At 48.0% G+C, this 21,026-nt stretch overlaps 1 protein-coding gene across 2 annotated transcripts in view; it reads right to left on the bottom strand.

The window, feature by feature from the left end:
- Window positions 1–21,026, bottom strand: part of NUDT14 (nudix hydrolase 14) — a 263,867-nt gene that overhangs the window by 75,892 nt on the left and 166,949 nt on the right. For both annotated transcript variants that reach the window (XM_069638200.1, XM_069638199.1), the window contains exon 3: window positions 1,822–1,886. In XM_069638200.1, coding sequence (XP_069494301.1) covers window positions 1,822–1,886 — 65 coding nt within the window. The remainder of the gene's footprint in view (window positions 1–1,821; window positions 1,887–21,026) is intronic.

Genomic DNA, 21,026 nt, shown 5'->3' on the forward strand with positions numbered 1-21,026 from the left:
CGGAGAAGGGAGGCATTCTCCTGGAACCCAATAGTGAAAACTGTGAAGCCAAACAGAAGAAGACCCCGGGAAGGGAGTCATTTCCCTGGCACTGTGAAGACATAGAATACCCAGAGAAGGGAGGCATTCTCCTGGAACCCAATAGTGAAAACTGTGAAGCCAAACGGAAGAAGACCCCGGGAAGGGAGTCATTCCCCTGGCACTGTGAAGACATAGAATACCCGGAGAAGGGAGGCATTCTCCTGGAACCCAATAGTGAAAACTGTGAAGCCAAACGGAAGAAGACCCCGGGAAGGGAGTCATTCCCCTGGGACTGTGAAGACATAGAATACCCGGAGAAGGGAGGCATTCTCCTGGAACCCAATAGTGAAAACTGTGAAGCCAAACGGAAGAAGACCCGGGAAGGGAGTCATTCCCCTGGCACTGTGAAGACATAGAATACCCGGAGAAGGGAGGCATTCTCCTGGAACCCAATAGTGAAGCGAAACTATGGTCAATAAAGAATGATGTTTGAGTTGGAACTTTTTCTTTTGAATTGGAGCAGAAACTTTACAGCACCGCCAGCTGGAACTTTGCATGTTTCTTTGGAAAGTAACTTGGTAAGTAACTGAGACATGGAGAAGGGAGCCATTCTCACAAGCAAGATTCCCCCTACAAATGGACCTGTGGCTCATTGTCCAGAAGAAGGGAGTCATTCTTCTAGACCAGGAAAATGCACCCTTTTCTTATTAGTTGCAAGTGTGAGGGATAGATGTAGGCATTTGACACACCGGTGGACTCTTTATTTACTTGGACATGCGGGCCGATTCCTTAGTAGAGGCAGGGAAACACCTCTTAGGGAGAGAGAGGTTTCCACTTTATTTTTCCTGAATAAAGGTCTTGGGCAACCACCATGTGACCACTGTGTCAGACTCGTACTTCTGCACCCTTACAGGATGTAAATATATATATATGTGTGTATTAAGGGGTAGGAGGTCATGAGGGGGAACAGTGGAGTGTAGGGATGGGAGGGTGAAAGAGGGCCTATGGTTGAACCACACGATAAAACAATGTAGAGCCGAGAGCAGAGGGGGATGGAGAGGGCAGAGCATGTGGGGAGGGAACAAGAGTCTTGGGAGAGGGGGTTGCAGCAAGAACCATATTCCAACTTTAGAGCCACCTCTTATCTGGCTCAGATCCATACTGGAAGCCCGGCTACTTATGGATCCATATACAGGGTCCACATATAGGCTCCAAGTCCAGAGCTGAAGCCCATGACAGAGAACCAAGGAGAGACCCCGAGAACTGCGGGAACAGGGTTTGGGGCCCCCATAAACCTGCAAACAGTGAGAAGAAAGGTTCGAGAGACCCTTAAGCTGAAACTATAATCGGATGTACGTTACAATACAGTAGACCAAAAGCTCGAATCGCAAAAATACCTAGGCCCACACTGCTGCATCTTAAAATCTTAGCTTTTTTTTTGTCCCCTGACTATTTCTTGTATGCAGAGGGACGCCCCTGAAACCCCCGCTCACCTACCTCAGTATTTTCAGATTTAGTATTTTATACCTATGCCAAACGCAGCAAAACGGTGTGTACGATCTCTAGGATACGACCTTTTCGGTCGATACCACGATAATCACTGGTTATGGTATTGACTTGCCGGGGGGGGGTTCTGAACTCTCTTGGTTTCAGCACTTTCTACTTCCATGAGATGCACTTTCTACTCTCCAGTGGTGCCAGAGAATGCCCCCATTCTACAGAGTAGCCCCCCAACCATCATGATTTTCAAACAGACCCCAGAATCGGCTGACACTGCACGCCAGAATGACAATTACGTACCCGGCCGGAACTGCTTCACCACCACAAAACACCGACGAGTGGTATTAAAGATCAGGATTGCAACACTATAAAAAATAAAAAAAAACAAGCACACAAAATCAGAAAGATTCCATTGTGGATAAAGCTGAACAATACTTTTTAAAAATGCAGCAACATAAAAATCCCAAGACACTGGCCAAAATTCACAAAGCACGCAGAATGCCACGATGATGCAGTGAGCCATGCGCCCACCTGGGTGAGTAGCATGCATTAGTGAGGCGATAACGACCGCAAGCCCAGATTACAGGAGAATCAATGGCTCGAGACAGGCAGCCGGATCCAGCCCAGCCTGTCAATTGGCTGAAGCGGCTGGGAACGCAGCCCAGAGGCACGGAGAGCCGGGAGGGGGGGAGTGGACGGGAAGAGACATCCAGCCTCCACCAGACTGCCTTCATCAACTCAACATGTGCAGGAAGCAGAGTGGAGGGCCCACCCCATGAAGCAAAACACGCGAGGGAGCAGAGCTGCTCCAAATCCCTCACCCCAAGGGTATATGTTAAGGAGCCCCATGTGTGTCTGCGTCAATCCTTTGCTTGCCTAGTCACCAGCTCATCACCAGTTACTCTACGGATCCGAGTGTGGGCGATCAGGCCGCACACTCAAGCAAGTGGCTGTGTACAGAGGACCCAAGAACCCCAGGGCCACACACGACCTGAGTACCTAAAGGAAGACTGCGTCATGAACCAACATGGTCCCCTACGCCACAATCCCAGAACCATGCCTGCCAGGGTCAATACCCAAAATGGCGACCACGACAGTGCAGCATTGACAGAGAGCCTTCAACACGCAAACAAATGGCGAACTGGCCTGCAGGGAACTGCCGAGATTTCCCGGTGGGCCTCGTATATGGGCCCGGCCCGGCTCCAGGAATTTTCATCTGGGTGGGCCAGCGTTGTGATCAGGGGGGCCCACATTCCATTGGGTGTGAGTGTAGGAGTACTCCAAACAAAGTGCTGGGGTTGATCCAGATTTCCCAGTTCTGTGATTCAGCAAAACATGTCTTCCCAGATCTGCACCCCTCTATAAAAAAAAAAAGCAAGGGAAATAGTGTTGCAACATCAATCTACCGATCTTCCCTTCCCATCTGCTCTCCTCTTCCTGATATATCTGATCCTCCTTCACCTTTCACTGACCAGTCACCTTCCTTCAGTTGGCCTTACCACTGTTCCCATGTACCTCCCCTCCCACCTATTCACCCCAGCACGCAGCTTGCCATTCCTGGCCTGGCTTGGGAGAATTGAGGGTGATGCCTCCTCTTCCTCCTCTTAGAGGGCTGAGCAGTGAGGCCCCCAGTCTTTGTACCATCTCAGATGGTGTCCACCCAACAATACCTTCCTGAGCACTGTGGCTACTCCCAGCAGGCCCCGGAGGAGATGCTTGTGCTTCCTCAGTCTTTTTTTGAAAGATAGACCCTGCCTCACCCTACCACCCCCCAGAATACTGAAGCAAGGAATAGGAGATTTTGTTTCCTACAAAATTTTTAAAAATTAAAACTTCTTTTCATTTCAAGAACATAACATACCATGTCCAGTCACTACAGGTAGTCTTGTTGATCTTATCAATTTTTCGAGCACAACAACATATCCTCCAATTACATACACATGTATACAATGCTCCCTTCACCCACTCATTCCACAACCTCCTCCCCCCTCCTATCCAACTGAACCCCCACAGTAGTCCCATTCTGAATGTCTCGCATCAATGGTTCGTCCAAAATTACATTTTAAACACAAACATTTTTTGTTGCATTTCTGCAGCACATTTTAATTGAGTTGAGAGTGCAAGGGAGTGCTAGGGCTGTAAGGGCTGCATCAGGAGGAAGACAGGGCTGGTTGAGGGGTTTGCGGCCCCCTGGTATTGCTCCTGGTGGGGTGTGACCTTGTACATCATTTTCTGGTACATTCTGTTTACATACTGGTTATAATATGCAATTGTCCATGAGGACTCTTTGTTTGATGTGTTTACTTTGATTTGCTATTGAATGACACCATTGTGTTCAATACATGTGGCTCTGAAAGTTAGATGTGTGTGTGTCCTAATGCCTGGGCTGCCCATCTACTAACCCGTGACTGAGGCTTTTTGGAATAGCTTACAATGTGAACTGAATCACTTCTAGTGGCACCTAATTTTAACAGGTAAGGCATAGTGAAATTTAAAAAGATGCCAAGGATCACACACTTTGGTCAAGTGGTAAAGCCATAATTCAAGGCTAGCTTGAAATTTAGATACTTCACCACATCGTCCAAGCTCAAGTTGTTACAAATATGTGTTGAAGATTGGCTTTGAATACCTTAAATAATAGTAATTGTTATACAGATTACTTTAAAAATGCTCAGGTCACACGATAAACCAACCCGACAATGTATTCCCCATTTTAGAAACATGTTGATGAAAAGATTAAGGGGGGGGCATTTTGTTTTGAATCCTAAATTGTACAGAGCGGAATTCTCCTTGCACTTTTTTACAAAAGGGGCCATTCATTAATTTTAATTGTTTCCAGCAAGTACTGGAAAAGTAAAGAGTAAAACGCAGGCGAAAATTGCCCTTGCTGTTTACTGGCTGTAAAATGGGAAAAGCTAGACAATGGTGTCAGTAACTGGGCATATGATGGCATGGCAAATGTCCGCCAATACCTATATGCATGCCAAAATTGATGACTTTGTGATTGCTTGTTTAAGAAAGGACTTCAGTGCAAGTCAGGGGCATTGACAAATATATTGCTTATAAAATCAACTGGCTGAAGATGCACATTAAGAGAATGTTATTACACCAGGAGCTCATTTACAGAGGTAATTAAACACTCAAACGAATGCTTGGATATAACACTGACAGGCCCTATACAGCAAGACGTTTGGTGTTACTTTGTGATGGAGCGTGCTCATAGAGTTCTAGAAAGGTTAGGCTTTGGTGTTGAGGCATTGACATAGCCACGGCTAGTCGTTAGGTGGGTAAATGACAAGACACACCCATAGGATGTGTGTTTCTCCTCACAGTTTATTGCCATCCTATCTGTTTTCCACAGCATGCGTTCTGGTTGCACCTAATAGGTAAAAAGTCTCTGAATCAATTACAACCACTGTCATTGCTCTGGCCAGCCTTCCATACCATTTGCATATCAGCCATGACTCTGTCAGTAATGTCATAAGCCCTTCCCAAACTGCTAGACCACAGGGCCTAAACATTCATATGGTTGCTTGTGTTCCAGTGCAGATGGAACACGGCCTAGCAATTGAGAATGAACTGCACCTTTTGGTGGCAGCACCAAATGTCATTTGCTAATAGCTTGGCCCCTTCTCTAATCGCACAAACATACTACAAAATGATGGCATGGAATATTGCGCAGAGCAACGGTAGTGGTAATGTTTAATTCAAAGCCTTGCATCTATCACTTTTTGATTTCACTACACTCACTCCTCCAGAATTCAATTTGTGTTACTACCAACCTAATCTTTTCACGTATACTCAAGTAGGTAATGCAGCAGAATAAATACTTTGAATGTAATTTGTAAGGACCCTCCATCAGTTGACGCACCATCTGCAGAAATCTGTGTTCAAGCAACTTTACCTGTCATTTATTGTTTCATATAGTTAATCATTTTATTAAGCATGATGTGAAAAACCACTATATTCCTACAAAAAACAAACATACTTTAAATTACAGAAACCAAAATTGTGATTTTTAGGTTTGAGAAAATAGTTGTAGGCAGCCTTCTTGAATAAGTGTGCTGAAGTGTGAATGGCCCCCATATCCATGGTCATTTGTACTTGCATGGTGTGGGGCATACATCATTGTCTAGGGCAAGAAAAACAATCCTGGCTGGGCCTCCTGCAATTCAGCCTCTCAGAATGAGGTCTCTGAGGTTGCTGCTGAATGTTAAGTGACATCTACCCCCCACTCCCTCGGTTACCAGTGGTGTATACCCCCACTGACATGGCCTGCTTTCTAGGGGGGGAGCAGAGGCTCGCTCTGGGGGGGCCTGGCCCCCCTGATCCCCCTGCTGGAGCCGGGCCTGATGAGTACCACGGTTTATGCTCCTCCTGCCCTTCACGCATCCACGCCACCCTCTCACTTCCTCTCCCACACCCCCTTTGAAGTAAATCATTTGTTATAAAGTTTCAGGTATGGTAGTTCTCGTTACTTATAAATCTTATACGTCACGTTTCTTTTTTTTATTTTTTAACTACTCCCTTTAAGTGCCAAGGACGAGCATGCTCGTCCTTTTTGCATAGACTTGCATAATAGCCTGTCACTTAAGGGGTTTTAATCTCTATGTAGGAACAAATGCACTTTAAATTTCACCATTTGGAGACATTTTCCCCCAATTATTTTTAGAAAGTTGGTCCTCATCTCTACATTTGCTCAGACATTGTAATATGGGACCACTTGGAAAAACATTTCCAGGGCCACTTTTGGTTTGCAGTCCTGGCGAGACGGGACGCTTCAAGAACTAAATACGGTTAAGGAACGTGGCAGTCCAGATTACGGTTAACACTACCGTGCATGTGACAGGATGCCATCTGCAAGGGTGTGCAATCTTAGGTTTTCATTTTTGTAAAACAAAACAATGGTGATTTTCTCCCTCAGAAAGTGGGCCCTGCTAAAAAAAAAAGTCACACGCTGAAAAAAGAAACCCCCAGAATGTCCATAAGGTATGGAGGAAAGGGGATGTGTAGGAATACAGTTAAACTGACAAAACCCAATCTGATGTCATTTATTATTTTCACTTGGCTAGCAAGGGTGGGCAGGGCATAGCCATTTGTATGTTGCATATTTCCTCTAGCCTGGAAGTTTCACCCGGAACACATGTTGGGCCTTGCCCAGGGTTTTCTTTGATCTTTGCTGCAAAGCTGCAAAACCTTTCCCATGTGTAGGGGCGGGGTGAAGTCTGGGAGCTTCAAATAGAGCTGCCTTTGACATTCTCTCAACTTCAAGCCGCTTTGAGCACCTTCGAGCTGCTCTGACCCAAACTTCACTGCTTGTTGCAAGCTCCTTGGAGCCACGAGCTGTTGCCACATGTCGGCCCACACCGCGAGGTGGGATCCGTTTGAGCCAGCTCGCCCTGGATGCTGGTTCTCCAATTTCCTCACATTGAGACCCCATCAAGCCTTTGAGCTACACAGACTCTGGCATCTACACAGACTCGGGCATCTACACAGACTCTAGCATCGCCTGCCTGTCCTAAGCTTGTTCGGCCCACAAGCCGTTGCTGCTTGTTGAATCGCACCCTATCCCATCGATCCAGCTTGCCAACTCAAACCTAACTGGAAGCGCTAGAAAGCAGCTTGAATCCCGCCTCGGCGCTATTGAGACCCTGACAGAAGTTAAGAAGGTATGTATAATTGGTGCTGTTCCCTGGCCTTGTTCTACTGTCACTAGGGACAGTTAAGACTCTACCGTATGCCTTAAAGACCATTTCCATAAATTCCCCTGATCTTCAATACCCAGCGTGCCTTTTTAAAACTTTTTTTTATTAATATTGTGGTACAGTCAGTTAACTGACTTTTTGCAAATTCACACAGTTAAAATACATCAAAAATAAAACACATTTCATTCAACGTTGCCGAAAAACAAAAGGAAAGTGCCGGTCATTATTTCAACCCACCAATTCCCGGGGCGGATCGACATATCATTTCAAAATTTTAAATATTCTGAACAATTCAAAAGACAGGAAAGTTCCTGCCCCGAGGATAGTCGTTGCCAAAAACCGCTAGTATCTAGTCACCGTGAATTGTTCATAAATCGAGAGAAGATTTGAACTCTCAATTCTTTGTTCCCGCACAGTCTAGCAATATGTGATACAGAGATTGGCAGACACATAGCTCACACAGTTGGATGTCATTTTTCACAGGTCTATCTGGAGTCCTAAATAGCCTGGATTTCTCCTGTCGGGAGCAAATTCAGTCGGAATCTCAGAAAGGCATCACTACCTTGATTATCGGGGAAATGCTGCGGGTAACGAGGAAGTGTGCCCAAATGCTTATCCAAAACAGATGGATTGCAATGCAACTTTAGGCTTCTCATGGTGTTCGTTGTAAGAATCCAGTCCATTTCAAAGAGGACTCGTTTACAGCCCTCCAAATTTAAATTGAGATCTATGCTGATTTTTTGTAGTCGATTCAATAGCGATTCCACCTTTGCCTTCCAACGTTTAATCAAGTTACTAGTTCCCCGGGCTTCTTCTTGGGCCAGGTCCGTACACAATGTATCTTCTTTAGGCCATTTAATCCTTCTGCATAAGAGCAGTAGCTTCCATTCTAATGACGCTCTCAGGGATTTGAACCCTAGTTCGTACCGCGGGGCTACTACAGGGAGGGACTGAGGGAGCCTCAGAGGCTTCTCCCATAATCTTCCCTCAAAGTAATCCCAATCCAGATCCCAGGCTTGAGATTCTATATCCATCCCATACACAAGAGCAGGGATCATTTTGCCATTATAGAATGTCATCAATGCTTTCAATGAGAATTTACAAAGTTTTGTTTTGATGTTTTTCAGTTGGGCAACGAACGGATCAATTTTCTCTCCCAGGGCTTCTTTAATTAGAGCTGCATCCGGGTGGGCAGTGGGGCTAAAGCCCAGATATTCTGGTACCAGCACGTGTTGTGGGCAGTGGGGCTAAAGCCCAGATATTCTGGTACCAGCACGTGTTGTGGGCAGTGGGGCTAAAGCCCAGATATTCTGGTACCAGCACGTGTTGTGAGCAGCGGGGCTAAAGCCCAGATATTCTGGTACCAGCACGTGTTGTGGGCAGCGGGGCTAAAGCCCAGATATTCTGGTACCAGCACGTGTTGTGAGCAGCGGGGCTAAAGCCCAGATATTCTGGTACCAGCACGTGTTGTGGGCAGTGGGGCTAAAGCCCAGATATTCTGGTACCAGCACGGGGGGTTAGTACACTCTGATTCTAGCTTCCAGGTGCCTACTTGGCCTCATCTTCCCTGGCTTCCCATCCTGGCCTTAGTTTTGCCAGCGTTAATGAGCAGCTCATTAACCGGCGCATACCTGCTCATGGCCTCCAGTAAACGCTTTAGTGTCCTGGGGGTGATGTCCATGAGCAGGATGCCATCGGCATAGGCTAGCCAGCTCACTTTATGCGTTCCCACCCTAGGACTCCCCAACGTTGCTCTAGTGAGGTCTTCTTTTATATCTGCTAGATATAGGTTAAAGAGGAAAGGTGCAAAGATACACCCTTGCCTCACCCCCCTCCCCGTGGGTATCTGTTTGGCCAGGTGTCCCGCCCCATCCATTCTCACTGCAATATTGGTGTCTTTATGCAGATACAGTAGGATTGCAAGTAACCCAGGAGGGATACCCCAACTCTTCAGTTTTCCCCACAGTGTCAAAAGCCTTAGTGAAATCTATTAGAGCGACATAGAGCAGGGGGCTGCCCACACGCCACACTTTATCTCTGAGAACGTTAACTATCAAACCATTCAGTGTCGTGGACAATCCCTTCCTGAAGCAATCCGTGCCTTAAAGTATTTTATTATCGAGGGCCCACTTCTCCAGTACCTTCAAAACCACCCCCGCAAAATTCTCTTTCTATCGGCATCAAGAAGGGCGATCGGATGATAGTTGGAAGGATTCGCCTGGTCGCCCATCTTGAAAATCGGCAACACCACAGCGGACTTCCAACTAGGAGGATATTGCTCGGCCTCAATGCAGTTCATGAAGAGCTCATACAGCCCTATCGTCCACGTATCGACATTCTCCTTAAATATGTGGTTAGAGAGACAGTTCGGGGCGGATGCTCTTGAGCGGGATGCTTTCATGATCAGGTCCCTGACAGTTTCTTGTGTTACGCATCTCGACCAAGGAGCATTAGCTGTGGGTGTTTCTTTTTTCCCCTATGCATTGGCCTCTAGGAGGCCATACCACCATTCATTAGGGACCAATACTTACAGCTATTCTTGCATTTCTCCCCCCTCTCGCTGGTATCTGAGGTGTTTCTATCTTTGGTAGGCACCCAACAGAGCCCTTTTTTCCCATTACAAAAGAGATATTGTCTCTGCATTGTACATTGAGGAGTCCAAGTTTCCTTCTCAACTCTCTCTTGTGCTGTAGAGTATCCTCGTCAAACTGATAAGTATGGGACGTTCCCTTCCTTGGACCCCCCTGTTGTGCTTGCTCAAGGTTGCCCAAGAATGTCACAAAATTAGAGGGTACGCACTCCTCTCGTAGGGCTCCATCTGGAATCTTATGAACCACTCGGTCCAGTTTTTTGTTTAGCCCTTTGCCGTTTCTATTGAATCTTTCAAGACGATTCCTACCCTCAATGGCCACAACCACCCCCGAAGTAAATCGCCCCTTCCCCTGGGGGTTCAATTTTGACCTTTAGGCAAAGCTAATTGTGGTGACTATCACTCGTCCCTTTAGTCATAAATGTGCCCTTTTCTCCTAAAGGTTGCATTTCCTGTGCATCTCGTAACAGGTGCGGGTTGATGGTGTTTTGAATAGTATGTAAATTTAGCTGAAATGAAGCCTTTATTGACCCATGATGTAGGCATTGTTGTCTGTACAGCGAACCCATTCTCCCCTTGCACAAGCTACCTTTAATGAACAAACTTTGAACTGTGGTTCCCAAATAATTCTCTATCTCCTTCAACACAATCCTCCCACTTTAGGTCAGAGTTTACCTCAGCTGCGCCTATAATGCTCTGTTCAGACATGGGTGACTAGCAGGGTCTTGGCCGCCCTCACATAACTTTAATGACTGAAATGCACAACCGAATAATAGCACATTCCAATTCTCCCAAATATGGACTCCGGTCCCTCCAAGGACGTACAACCAAACAAGCTCACTGGGGCCATAATTATGGAGAAATGCGCTATACAAATGACACAACGAATGAACATTTCTTTTATTTTGGTACTTATTGTTTGGAGGCCTTCATACTGCCTCACACCCTCTGGAACAGTATAGTGCCTTGGCCGTTGCTACCTTAACGAGGTGAAGGAGTCATACCATTCTCGTGGTGCCCGTTTCACCTTTATGATTGAGATCACTGCTGCTCTAGTAGCAGTGTGGGGCTGAGAATCAGTGTACAAACCAATAGTCGTCCCTGCACTCCCGCAGCAGAGTAGTCTTTTCATCACAGTGCGCAATCAAACAACCCGTGCCCCTTTGTTTGAGCCATGCACTGAGTGTGAGCCCTAAAACGGCTCTCAGCAATTGACTACCTTGGAGCCATACCATAGGTGTGCAAAACAGAATGGTTGCGGACCATGCTGTGGGTGTCGGCCGTGCCCAGGAGGGAATCCTGCACCATTCACCTAGTGCGAGACAGGCATTGGGTGGAATCCATGACCTACATGTGAGTCATGTTGTAAATGTGAGCCGTGCACCATGCACTGGGTCTGAAACTTGCACTGGGTGTGGTCACGGCACAAAGTTGCTATCCATACAGTTCGGATTTGGAATTTTAATTGTTTATTTGTAGAGTGCTTATACACAAGTGAAGTGCTTCAAAGCGCTTCAAGGAGGGAAGGGAACATGGGAGTACAGTCGTCATTCTTAGGCCTTGAAGATTCTGAATGATTTACAACATTAGCTAGCATGCTAGTCTAGAGGCATATATACTAGTGAAGTGCTTGACACAGAGTGAGGGAGACGCAGGGCGGAGAGGAGCATACAGGTAATAGAACAGTACTGACCGGCCAACATTTCGGGAGTTCTTGGTAGTTGGTCATCAATGCGCCTATTCATGAGTATTTCAAGCACGGCCACGCTAAGGAGGGGAGACAGAGGGAGTACCGGACAGACAGACAAAGTCAAGGAACGTGTAAGTGCACAAAACAGGAAGTGAGGGGGATGAGCTAGACATCCAGGTGAAATCATGCAAGACGTGCACTTGTTGTGAGCAGTACAGCAGGTGTGACCCAGGCATCGGGTCTGAATCATGAACCATGAGTAAGCAATAGACAGGGTGAATATAGTGCAAGGTGTGAGCTGAAGACTGGGTGCGGTGTGAGCAGCACACTAGATGAGGTGTGAGCGGCACACTAGATGTGGTGCGAGTCGCACACTAGATGTATGGTGTGAGCAGCACACTAGATGAGGTGTGAGCAGCACACTAGATGAGGTGTGAGCCGCACACTAGATGTGGTGCGAGCCACACACTAGATGTATGGTGTGAGCAGCACACTAGATGAGGTGTGAGCGGCACACTAGATGAGGTGTGAGCCGCACACTAGATGTGGTGCGAGTCGCACACTAGATGTATGGTGTGAGCAGCACACTAGATGAGGTGTGAGCCGCGCACTAGATGCGGTGCGAGCCGCACACTAGATGTATGGTGTGAGCAGCACACTAGATGAGGTGTGAGCCGCACACTAGATGTGGTGCGAGTCGCACACTAGATGTATGGTGTGAGCAGCACACTAGATGAGGTGTGAGCCGCACACTAGATGCGGTGCGAGCCGCACACTAGATGTGTGGTGTGAGTAGAACACTAGTTGTGTGGTGTGAGCCGCACACTAGATGCGGTGCGAGCCGCACACTAGATGTGTGGTGTGAGTAGCACACTAGATGAGGTGTGAGCCGCACACTAGATGCGGTGCGAGCCGCACACTAGATGTGTGGTGTGAGTAGCACACTAGATGTGTGGTGTGAGTAGCACACTAGTTGTGTGGTGTGAGCAGCACACTACATAAGGCGTGAGCAGCATGCGCTGCGATCTAATGTTGCGGAGTGCGTTTGATTCTTCGGACTGTTGTGTGAGTGAAAACAATTCATCCATTCACTAGGATTGTTTGTAATTTTTGTAAAATCATTTTATTAGGAGATGAATGCATTATATTTTACAGCATTTGTGAATGCGAAATAAAAATCCTATGTATACAATTCCTTGGATGTCTCAGCATAGAGAACTGTGCCCGGAGACCCACAAAAACCTCTTATTCCTTACTTAACCTCCTTCTTCAACACCTGCCTTTCCTCAGCCACCTTCCCCTCCGCTTTCAAGCATGCCACCATCATCCCTATTCTGAAGAAACCTTCTGCTGATCCTCTTCTTACCTCCAACTTCCACCCAATCTCTCTTCTCCCATTCCTCTCTAACCTTCTCGAGCGCCTCGCCTATTCCTAGCTTTCAGCCTTTGTCACTAATCTCTCTCTCCTAACCCCCTCTCAATCTGGTTTCCAGCGTAAACACTCTCCTGAAACTGCCCTCACTTATATCCTTAACTCCCTCCTCTCCGCTCGTTATTCTAAGCAATCCTCTATCCTTATCCTCCTTGACCTTTCTGCTGCTTACGACACTGTTGATCACCCCCTACTTCTCATCACTCTATCTTCCTTTGGTTTCAAAAGGCTCTGTACTTAACTGTCTCTCTTCTTACCTTGCCTCCCACTCATTCGCTGTCTCCTGGGGCAGCTGGTCCTCGCCTACCCTTCCCTTGGAATATGGTGTACCCCAAGGTTCGGTTCTCGGCCCTTTCTTATTCTCGCTCTACACCTCTCTCCTTGCCCCTGTTATCTCCTCATTTGGTATTTCTCACCATTTCTATGCTGATGAGACCCAACTCTTCCTTTCTTTCTCTTCCTTCTCCTCTGACCTCCACCTTAAACTCTCGTCCTGTTTTACCGCCATTAAAAACTGGATGTCATCCCGCTTTCTTTCTCTCAATACTGATAAGACTGAAGTCTTATTCTTTCCCTCCAATACTCTTCCCCCTCCCTCTCCTCCACCTTTCATTCACTTTCCCCCTCTAATCTTCCTATCTCTACCCACGCTCGCAATCTAGGCATACACTTCGACTCCTCCCTCTCCTTTTCCCACCATATTTCTCTTACCTCTCGCGCCTGTCGCTACCACCTCTTCGATATTCGCAAAGTCTGCTCTTCTCTCACCTTCCATGCTACTAAACTTTTAATCTCCTCCCTCATCTTCTCTCGCCTCTTCTATTGCTCCTCTCTACATTTTGGACAACTTACTACCCATCTTCCTCCCCCCAAATCTATCTAACACTCAGCCGTCCGTACCCTCTGTCTCCTTTCCCCGGATGACTCAATTTCTTCTTCGCTCTCCTTCCTTGGCTGGCTTCCCTTTCACTCCAAACTTAAATTTCATTTCCTCTGTCTAGTCTTTAAATCTCTCCATGACCTGGCTCCCCCTTGTCTCTCCTCTCTCCTCTCTTTCTATAATCCCTCCCGCTCCCTCCGTTCAGCAGACCACTTCCTTCTCATCATTCCGCCTCCCCCATGTGCCTCCTCCCGTTTCCGCTCCTTTCACCTCCTAGCCCCCCTCCACTGGAACTCCTTACCTCTCTCAATCCGCTCTACACCTACCTTTTCCTCCTTTCGCACTTCCCTGAAATCTCTCCTTCTCCATTCCCTGCCTTGAAACCTTCCCCACCTCTCATCCTCTCCCCTTCCCTTGAATCTTCTCTATGATCCTCTCCTCCCTCCCACCTCCCCTTATCCTCCCTCATTTTCGCCCTTATACCCCTTCCGCTTCCCTCCTCCTTCCCTTCCTCGCCCCTTCCCTATTCCCTCACAGATTAATTGCTCTACCTACTGTTTTATTGGTTCGATTCATGATTGTTTATTGCTTCTACTGTTATAATGTTCTATGTATTCTGTTATAACGTAAAGCGCTTTGGATGAAAGCGCTATATAAACAAATAAATACAAATAAAAATACAAAAATGTATAATGTCACAGCCATTCTATCATCACAGCAAATCCTGAGGCTGCTTCTTCTTCTTCTACTTGTTAGGGTGACTCCAGAAATCTGAAGCCGGCGATTTCCATCTATTAAGATGATGTTCGCCAAAAAGAGCACCAATCCTCCATCGACCTCCACTAGATCTCATCCCACTTCCCAGTCTCTCGCACAAACTGAAGCAGGAACCTACACTGTTCACTCACCACCCCTCTTTTCCAACTGAAAAGATTAGATAACCCCTGTACAACCACCCCAATGCCACTCACCCGGACTCTGAGTAATTCCCGCTGCACATCAAACCTCACACAGTCCAACATATAATGAGGCACAGTCTCTGGGCATCCGCAAGCCTCACACGTCGCGGATGCAACTCTACCCATCAAACACTTCCATCCCGCCAACCCCGCATGACCCACCCTAAGGCGATTCAAAATAGTTTCCTCTCTTCGTGTCAACTCTACCCCCCTCAAACGCCCACACCCGCACTTCCCTGCACACTGCATGCAACTGCCGTCCCTTTGAACTCATATCCCACTGATCCTGCCACATATCCTCAATCTTCCCACCACCATCCCCTGTATCTCAGCCACACTCAATGGGACTTTCACATCCACCCCCCCCCCGCAACGTGGCCCCATACGTATCCCGATCCACCAACTCATTACCCAAGACCCCACAATGACTGGGAACCCAAGCCAACTCCACCGCAGTACCTCCAGTAACACACTCTTCTAATCGCTGTCTAATGAGCACAACTATATCCCTCCTATCACAATTCCCCTCCTTGATCGTGATTTTGTCCGCAATGTAAGTACAGTTCAATGATACAAACATTTTAAAGTTAGGATGAGTGTTGAGGAAACTGAAATGAGCACCAAGCCCAGTGTTCATTACATACTTGGAGATTCCAGCATAAAACCCTTTTAACACAGACATTTTTATCAATTATAAAGTAACTTGGTCATTCTTATGTTCCCAAAATGCTTTTGTTTTATGCAAAGCAGCCAGGAACCGTCACCGGAGTTAGCTGTCTGTTCCCTTCTCCTTTCTCTAACGGAGCTCAGGACAGAAACCCCCTCTCAGCCGGGGGTGGCAGGCCTACCAGGGAGCCATCCAAAGCCAGTCCTAACCTGAGGTGGACGGTGGCAGCAGAGAGGGCCCCAATTCCTGCCCCTCCTTTCTGGCAGCATGTTTGCTTGCAGGCGACAGGCCCTTATATCTCCAGTCTTGCCTAGGGTGACCAGACGTCCCGGTTTTACTGGGACTGTGCCAGTATTTGGTGCTCTGTCCCCCTTTCTCAAGGTTCTGTTTCCATTGGAAACTGCAGTGGTTCCGGTTTTTGGTAGTAGAATCTTCATAGCGGGCAGGCAGAAATGTACTGTCGCACAGAAGAAATGCTGCATTTAACAACTTAAGGTAGAGTTAGTTTGTGATAAATTGATTATAATGTGTTTCTTTGAACAGTAACACTTAAACCCCCTTCTCCTCCAAACGCTACTGAAGTGTAGTGCCTTGACAGACACTTTCAAGAGTTAGTCCTACCTTTATGTTAGTTGCCCTGTCCCAGTTTTTTACTTTTTTAATCTAGTCATCCTAGTCTTGCCTTATGTTTCAGAGTCTGGCCAGAAACCACCAGCCTGATGCAGAACCCCAGCAAAAAAGGCCAAGAAAGAGAATCCACAACAGTGCCACAACGAGAAGCCACAGCCCCGCAGAGACCCGACCGCCACAGCGCACAGGCCGAACAAAGAGATAGACCAACCACATACGGACACAATATGGAGTGCCCGCATCGCGGCACCGGCAGCACTCAAGAGTTTGCACCAGCAGTTACGGCACCACTAACCCACCAGGGACAAAGGAACCATTGTTCCCCAAACTTACCGGGAATAGAGCCCAGAACACAAACGGGGACATTGAACTTTCTACACTCGCAGCCCTGTCTTGGGCGATCCAAAACAAGACAGGTAAGTTTGAGAAGTGGGGCGATTGCAGTCTCTCTGGGGGGCATTACATTACTGGGAGTGAGTTCTTCTTGACTGATGCTGCTTCTTTGAAGAAAGATCATTTAAAAATAAATTGTGGAAAGCTGTAAAAATGTACAGAAATAGTTCAGGGATTTTTAATGCGATGATGGGCAAAAGAAAACCACGCTGGTGCAGTAGCAGGAGTTCATCCTAGTATCCCCTTGGCCAAACAAAAATGCCTGCTCCTAATGCAAGCGAGGCACTAGAGAAGTGAGCTACGCAGCCCGCCTCAAGACAGTATCAGGTCATATTATCCCTACCAATAATGGTGCTATATATATATATATATATATATATGGTCGTGGGGTAAGGTCATAGGCGATATTAGTGTGGATAATTTATGGGGTTATTAGGACCGAGGGTTGCGGGGGTATCCCCCGCTCATTAAAAAAAATTATGGGGGTTGAGGGGTGTCACCCACAGGTTCCATGGCTTAATGTCGTCGCAAAAATACTGCCGATCACCCCATACCTGCACTGCCCAATTTCTTTCTGTTTGTTCCCCTGGACTTCAAGTACCAGCAGCCTTAGCGGTGGAACAGCCAGCAAACAACCCGACCCAGGGAGAAACAGCGAAGAGTAGACGGGACAGAGCAAACCATGCAGCAGCCGGACCAAGATAACCCGCACCTGCTCAACTCCAGCGCTAGCAAGTGCGCAAAGCATGACCAATGAGGAGACTGCAGAGCAGTTAGATCCTCAATGTGGCCTCTCAAGCCGGCTGGAAAACCCTTGCACAAACTGGGACATTGAACGCAGCGGGCTGCCACTGCATGAAACCGGAGGGCACGTGTATGAGAAAAGGGCAGGGCTTAGAAACCCTTTTGAATGTTTTCTTGCCTGTAGCACCTCCCCTAGGAAAAGGACAGACAGTGGTTGGCCCGGGACGTCAGCTGATGGAGTTAGCCAATGGAGGGAGAAGCGGGTGGGGTGTAAAAGGACGTGCAGGAAGGTGTGGGTTATTTGGGTGTGATCAAGGATGGAGAAGGTGGACCAAGTGGAGAAGGGACAGAGAAAAGGGGTGTGGAGGAAAATTGCTGAAGGAATGTGCAAGGTGAGGTACTGGTGGGTGGGAGAAAGTGGTACTTGGGTTTGAGTGTGCATGTAAGGTGAGTAAGACTAGTCGAGAGAGAGTGGGGAGGAATTAGAAGTGAAAGGAGAGTCAATGGGCCTCATTATGAGCATGGCGGTAGCCGTGCCTGTATGGCAGGCACGGCTACCGCCATGCTCGCTACCGGCACCGCCTCCCGCGATTGGGCAATAACCGGCCCATAATGAGATGAATGGGCCGGTAATTGCCCATTCGCGGGTGGCGGTATTGACGGGCTCCGATCCCCATTCTGCCCCATAGGGCAGAATGGGCGTGGGGAGCATGGTTGCGCCGGCAACGTTGATAACGGTGACGGCGCAATTACGAGTTATGCTCGCGGGTGCCGCACAGCCCGCCAGGTAAGACCTAGCGGCTGTCAGGAACCCGCGAGCAAAACTCATACTGCGGCGGGACGGTATGAACGGTGCCGGTGCCTTACCAGCACCGGTCATACCTTGCCCGCCACCCTTCTAATGGGGCCCAATGTGGGAAACGTGTGCATCGTGCGAGTGTAGTAATGATGTGGAGAGGGTGAGAAATAAAAGTGTGGCGAGGGGAGAGCCGTATTGGTGTGTAGGAGGGAGAAAGCAGTAGAGAGTAAGATCAACGGTGTAGGTAGTAGAGAGAGACACACCCGAGGGATAGAATAGCAAGCATGAGGGAGAGGGGGGAGAAAAGGTGAGTGGAGTATTGGGGAGGAGAGTACGAGGCGAAAAGCCAGAGCTGCAAGGAGACATTGGGAGAGAAATACCAGGGCCTGGAGGTAAAGGAGCAAGTGAGGTCTGAGTGTCTGGAAGGCACCAACTAGGACGGTATACTGGGACGGTATACTGGGACGGTATACTGGGACGTTGGGGAACTTGGCTCTGGGGCGACCTATATTGTTTCCAGAAGTAGTTTAGAGAGGGAAGACGTTTGTCTTTGGGCCATCACAGCTAGAAAGACAGCTTCTTAGATTGTAGGGTTTACAAAACTCAGGTGACAATTCCCAGGGTTGCCTGGGGTAGGGAGGGAATGGCCGCACTTGAAAAAGAGAGAGAGGGGGGCGGCTCTTAGCGAGTCCCTTGACGATTCTGAAACTAAACCCCCTAGGTCCATCTGGGAGAGTTTGCAAGTCCTGCGGCAATGAGTAGATACAGTTTATAGTGCTGGCTCTTTGCACCGGCATCCATCTTCCAAGAGCAGTTTTCGGGGGTTGGGCGGGTGGCTCCAACATTGTGGTCTATAGTGGATCCTGGTGGTCCCTTTGCAGGGGAACGAAGCAGGTCTGGCTTCTGCTGATGGAAGTTGTCCCACTTTTATATGCCAAGGGCCATATGACGTTTACTGGTGATGGGCGGGCTGTCCTCATCCTTTGCAACAAGCACTGCTAGTCCCTCAGCACTCCACATGTAGACCTAGGAAACCCCTAGAGTAATGTCCCGGTGTCAGGGGTCCTCCACCTGAAGCCTAACCAGCAGATGGGGAGAGGTGGCGCAGTAGCGCGTCCCGCCGCTGCACTCGTGCACGAAACTCCACAATGGCGGATGACTCCATCATAAGTCATGTACTAGTCTTCAACCGGATGTGGTCATTCTCCCTTTTTTTGGCCCTCCCTATGAAAACTAGTCTTTCTTTTCTTTCAGTGATTGTATATCATGTCCCACGAGGCTGTGATTTACACATTCTAACCCTTAAAATGAGGTGGCTTTTCCGATCTTGCAATCCAGGGGCTGGGCCTTGAACCCGACTCTCAGCAAGGAATGTACATACATTTTTGTTTTAATGAGTAGTGGTAGAAAAGAAAGACGTTATAGACTTTGGGGAGTCAGTACTTTGCCCTGGTATTCGAGAACTGTGCATGGCACGGGGCTGGCCTGTCCACCCCACACCGGCAGAGGTCATGTGCACGGTGGTGGGACCACCCGCAGCTCGGCCAAAGTCACGGGGCTTCAGTTTCCTTGCACCGTGTGCCCTGTGACGATGCAAACATGCAACCTCCTGCAGTGGCGGGAACTCGGAGCACGTGAGCCAGGGAGCATTCGAGAAAGGAACACTTTTTATTGTCCCGCCTAAAGCCCTTTGCACTATTTAACAGACCAAGCGTTCCAGGCTGTCGTGGAAGGAGAGCCTTAAGCCCCTGACAAAAGGCAGCCTGCCTGCAGAGAGATAAGATGGACTTCTGTACCCCGATAAGGTTCACAGCCCGCCTCTGGGTGGGCCGCATGCGCTCCCGAATAATAGCCAGACTCTGCAGAGAACACACGGGAGATGCATGCAGTGGCTGGCACTGGCCTGGCACGAGAGACCGAGTGTGCCTTGCTGAATGTCCACTCCCCACCCCAAAGAAGTCACTTTCTATAGAGAAGCTAAAATGGCAGTGTAGTGGTCTGAGGGAAGACAGGACACCAGTAATGCTGCCAACTGTATTTATTGGGACAGTTAGTGAGGGGGGTGAACTGTTGTCCATGGGGAAGAATAGGCTGTACTCCCTGTTCAGTTTATGTGCCTCCCAGTTGCTTCACTGGGGGCAGGGTGTGCAGATGAGAGTGGCACACAGCAGGCTTCCAGGGCACCCAGGTGGCCTCCTATGGCCTTGGTATTACGCTCCTGGAAGCTGGGTTCTTTGTAGAGAGAACCTCACGTCCAGGGACGTTTTCTTGGGAGGGCAAAAGGGGCACTTGCCCAGGGCCCCCACCTTGGAGGGGGCCCCACAAGGCTGCCTGATCTAAAGAAGTAACCTTCATTTGTTCACCAGACTTAAATAGCACACACAAGGATATTGTATTGCATGTTGCAGAGGCTATAAACCTATTGCCTGTCTGTTTTGGAAAGTACATTCTACCTCAATCAATTCATCATGGAATGTTTTCCGTGTTCACTGTGGTATATATAGTTTATGTGTTCCTTCCGGCACAACTCCTGTAGCATTCTTTCCTTTCTGTGGGAATTATGTTGATCATGTACAATAGCCACATTTGAAATGCATATTTATATATTGAGTGCCACAATGGTTCAGACGTTAGCTCAGTGTGTTAAGCACTCATTACAGAGATATGTGTTCCTATGCAGGATTAGAAGAGCACATTCCAGCAAGACTGGCTGAGCCTTTCCTATGTCTAAAGTGTATAAACCTGCCTGCATATGTACTTGGTCTTGCAGCACAACAGGTGCCATTATCAGCAATGTACCTGCACCAGATAGGGGTTGCTATACAAACAATCATGTCATCCTTATGGTGAAGGTCTAGAAATTGGTGTGCTCAGATGGGGTGTTGTAAAACCTAGCCAATCGCCTCCAACGATGAGCATAAACTGTTAGTCCAAGAGATGAATAAGTATCAGAATTTAGAACCAAAGCGTTCATGCTTGTATCCTGGCTTTGCCAGCAGACACTACAGTGATCCTA

The sequence above is a fragment of the Ambystoma mexicanum genome, chromosome 14 (genome assembly GCF_040938575.1).
Source record: "Ambystoma mexicanum isolate Mex_15411 chromosome 14, UKY_AmexF1_1, whole genome shotgun sequence".
In the NCBI taxonomy this organism is placed as follows: domain Eukaryota; kingdom Metazoa; phylum Chordata; class Amphibia; order Caudata; family Ambystomatidae; genus Ambystoma; species Ambystoma mexicanum.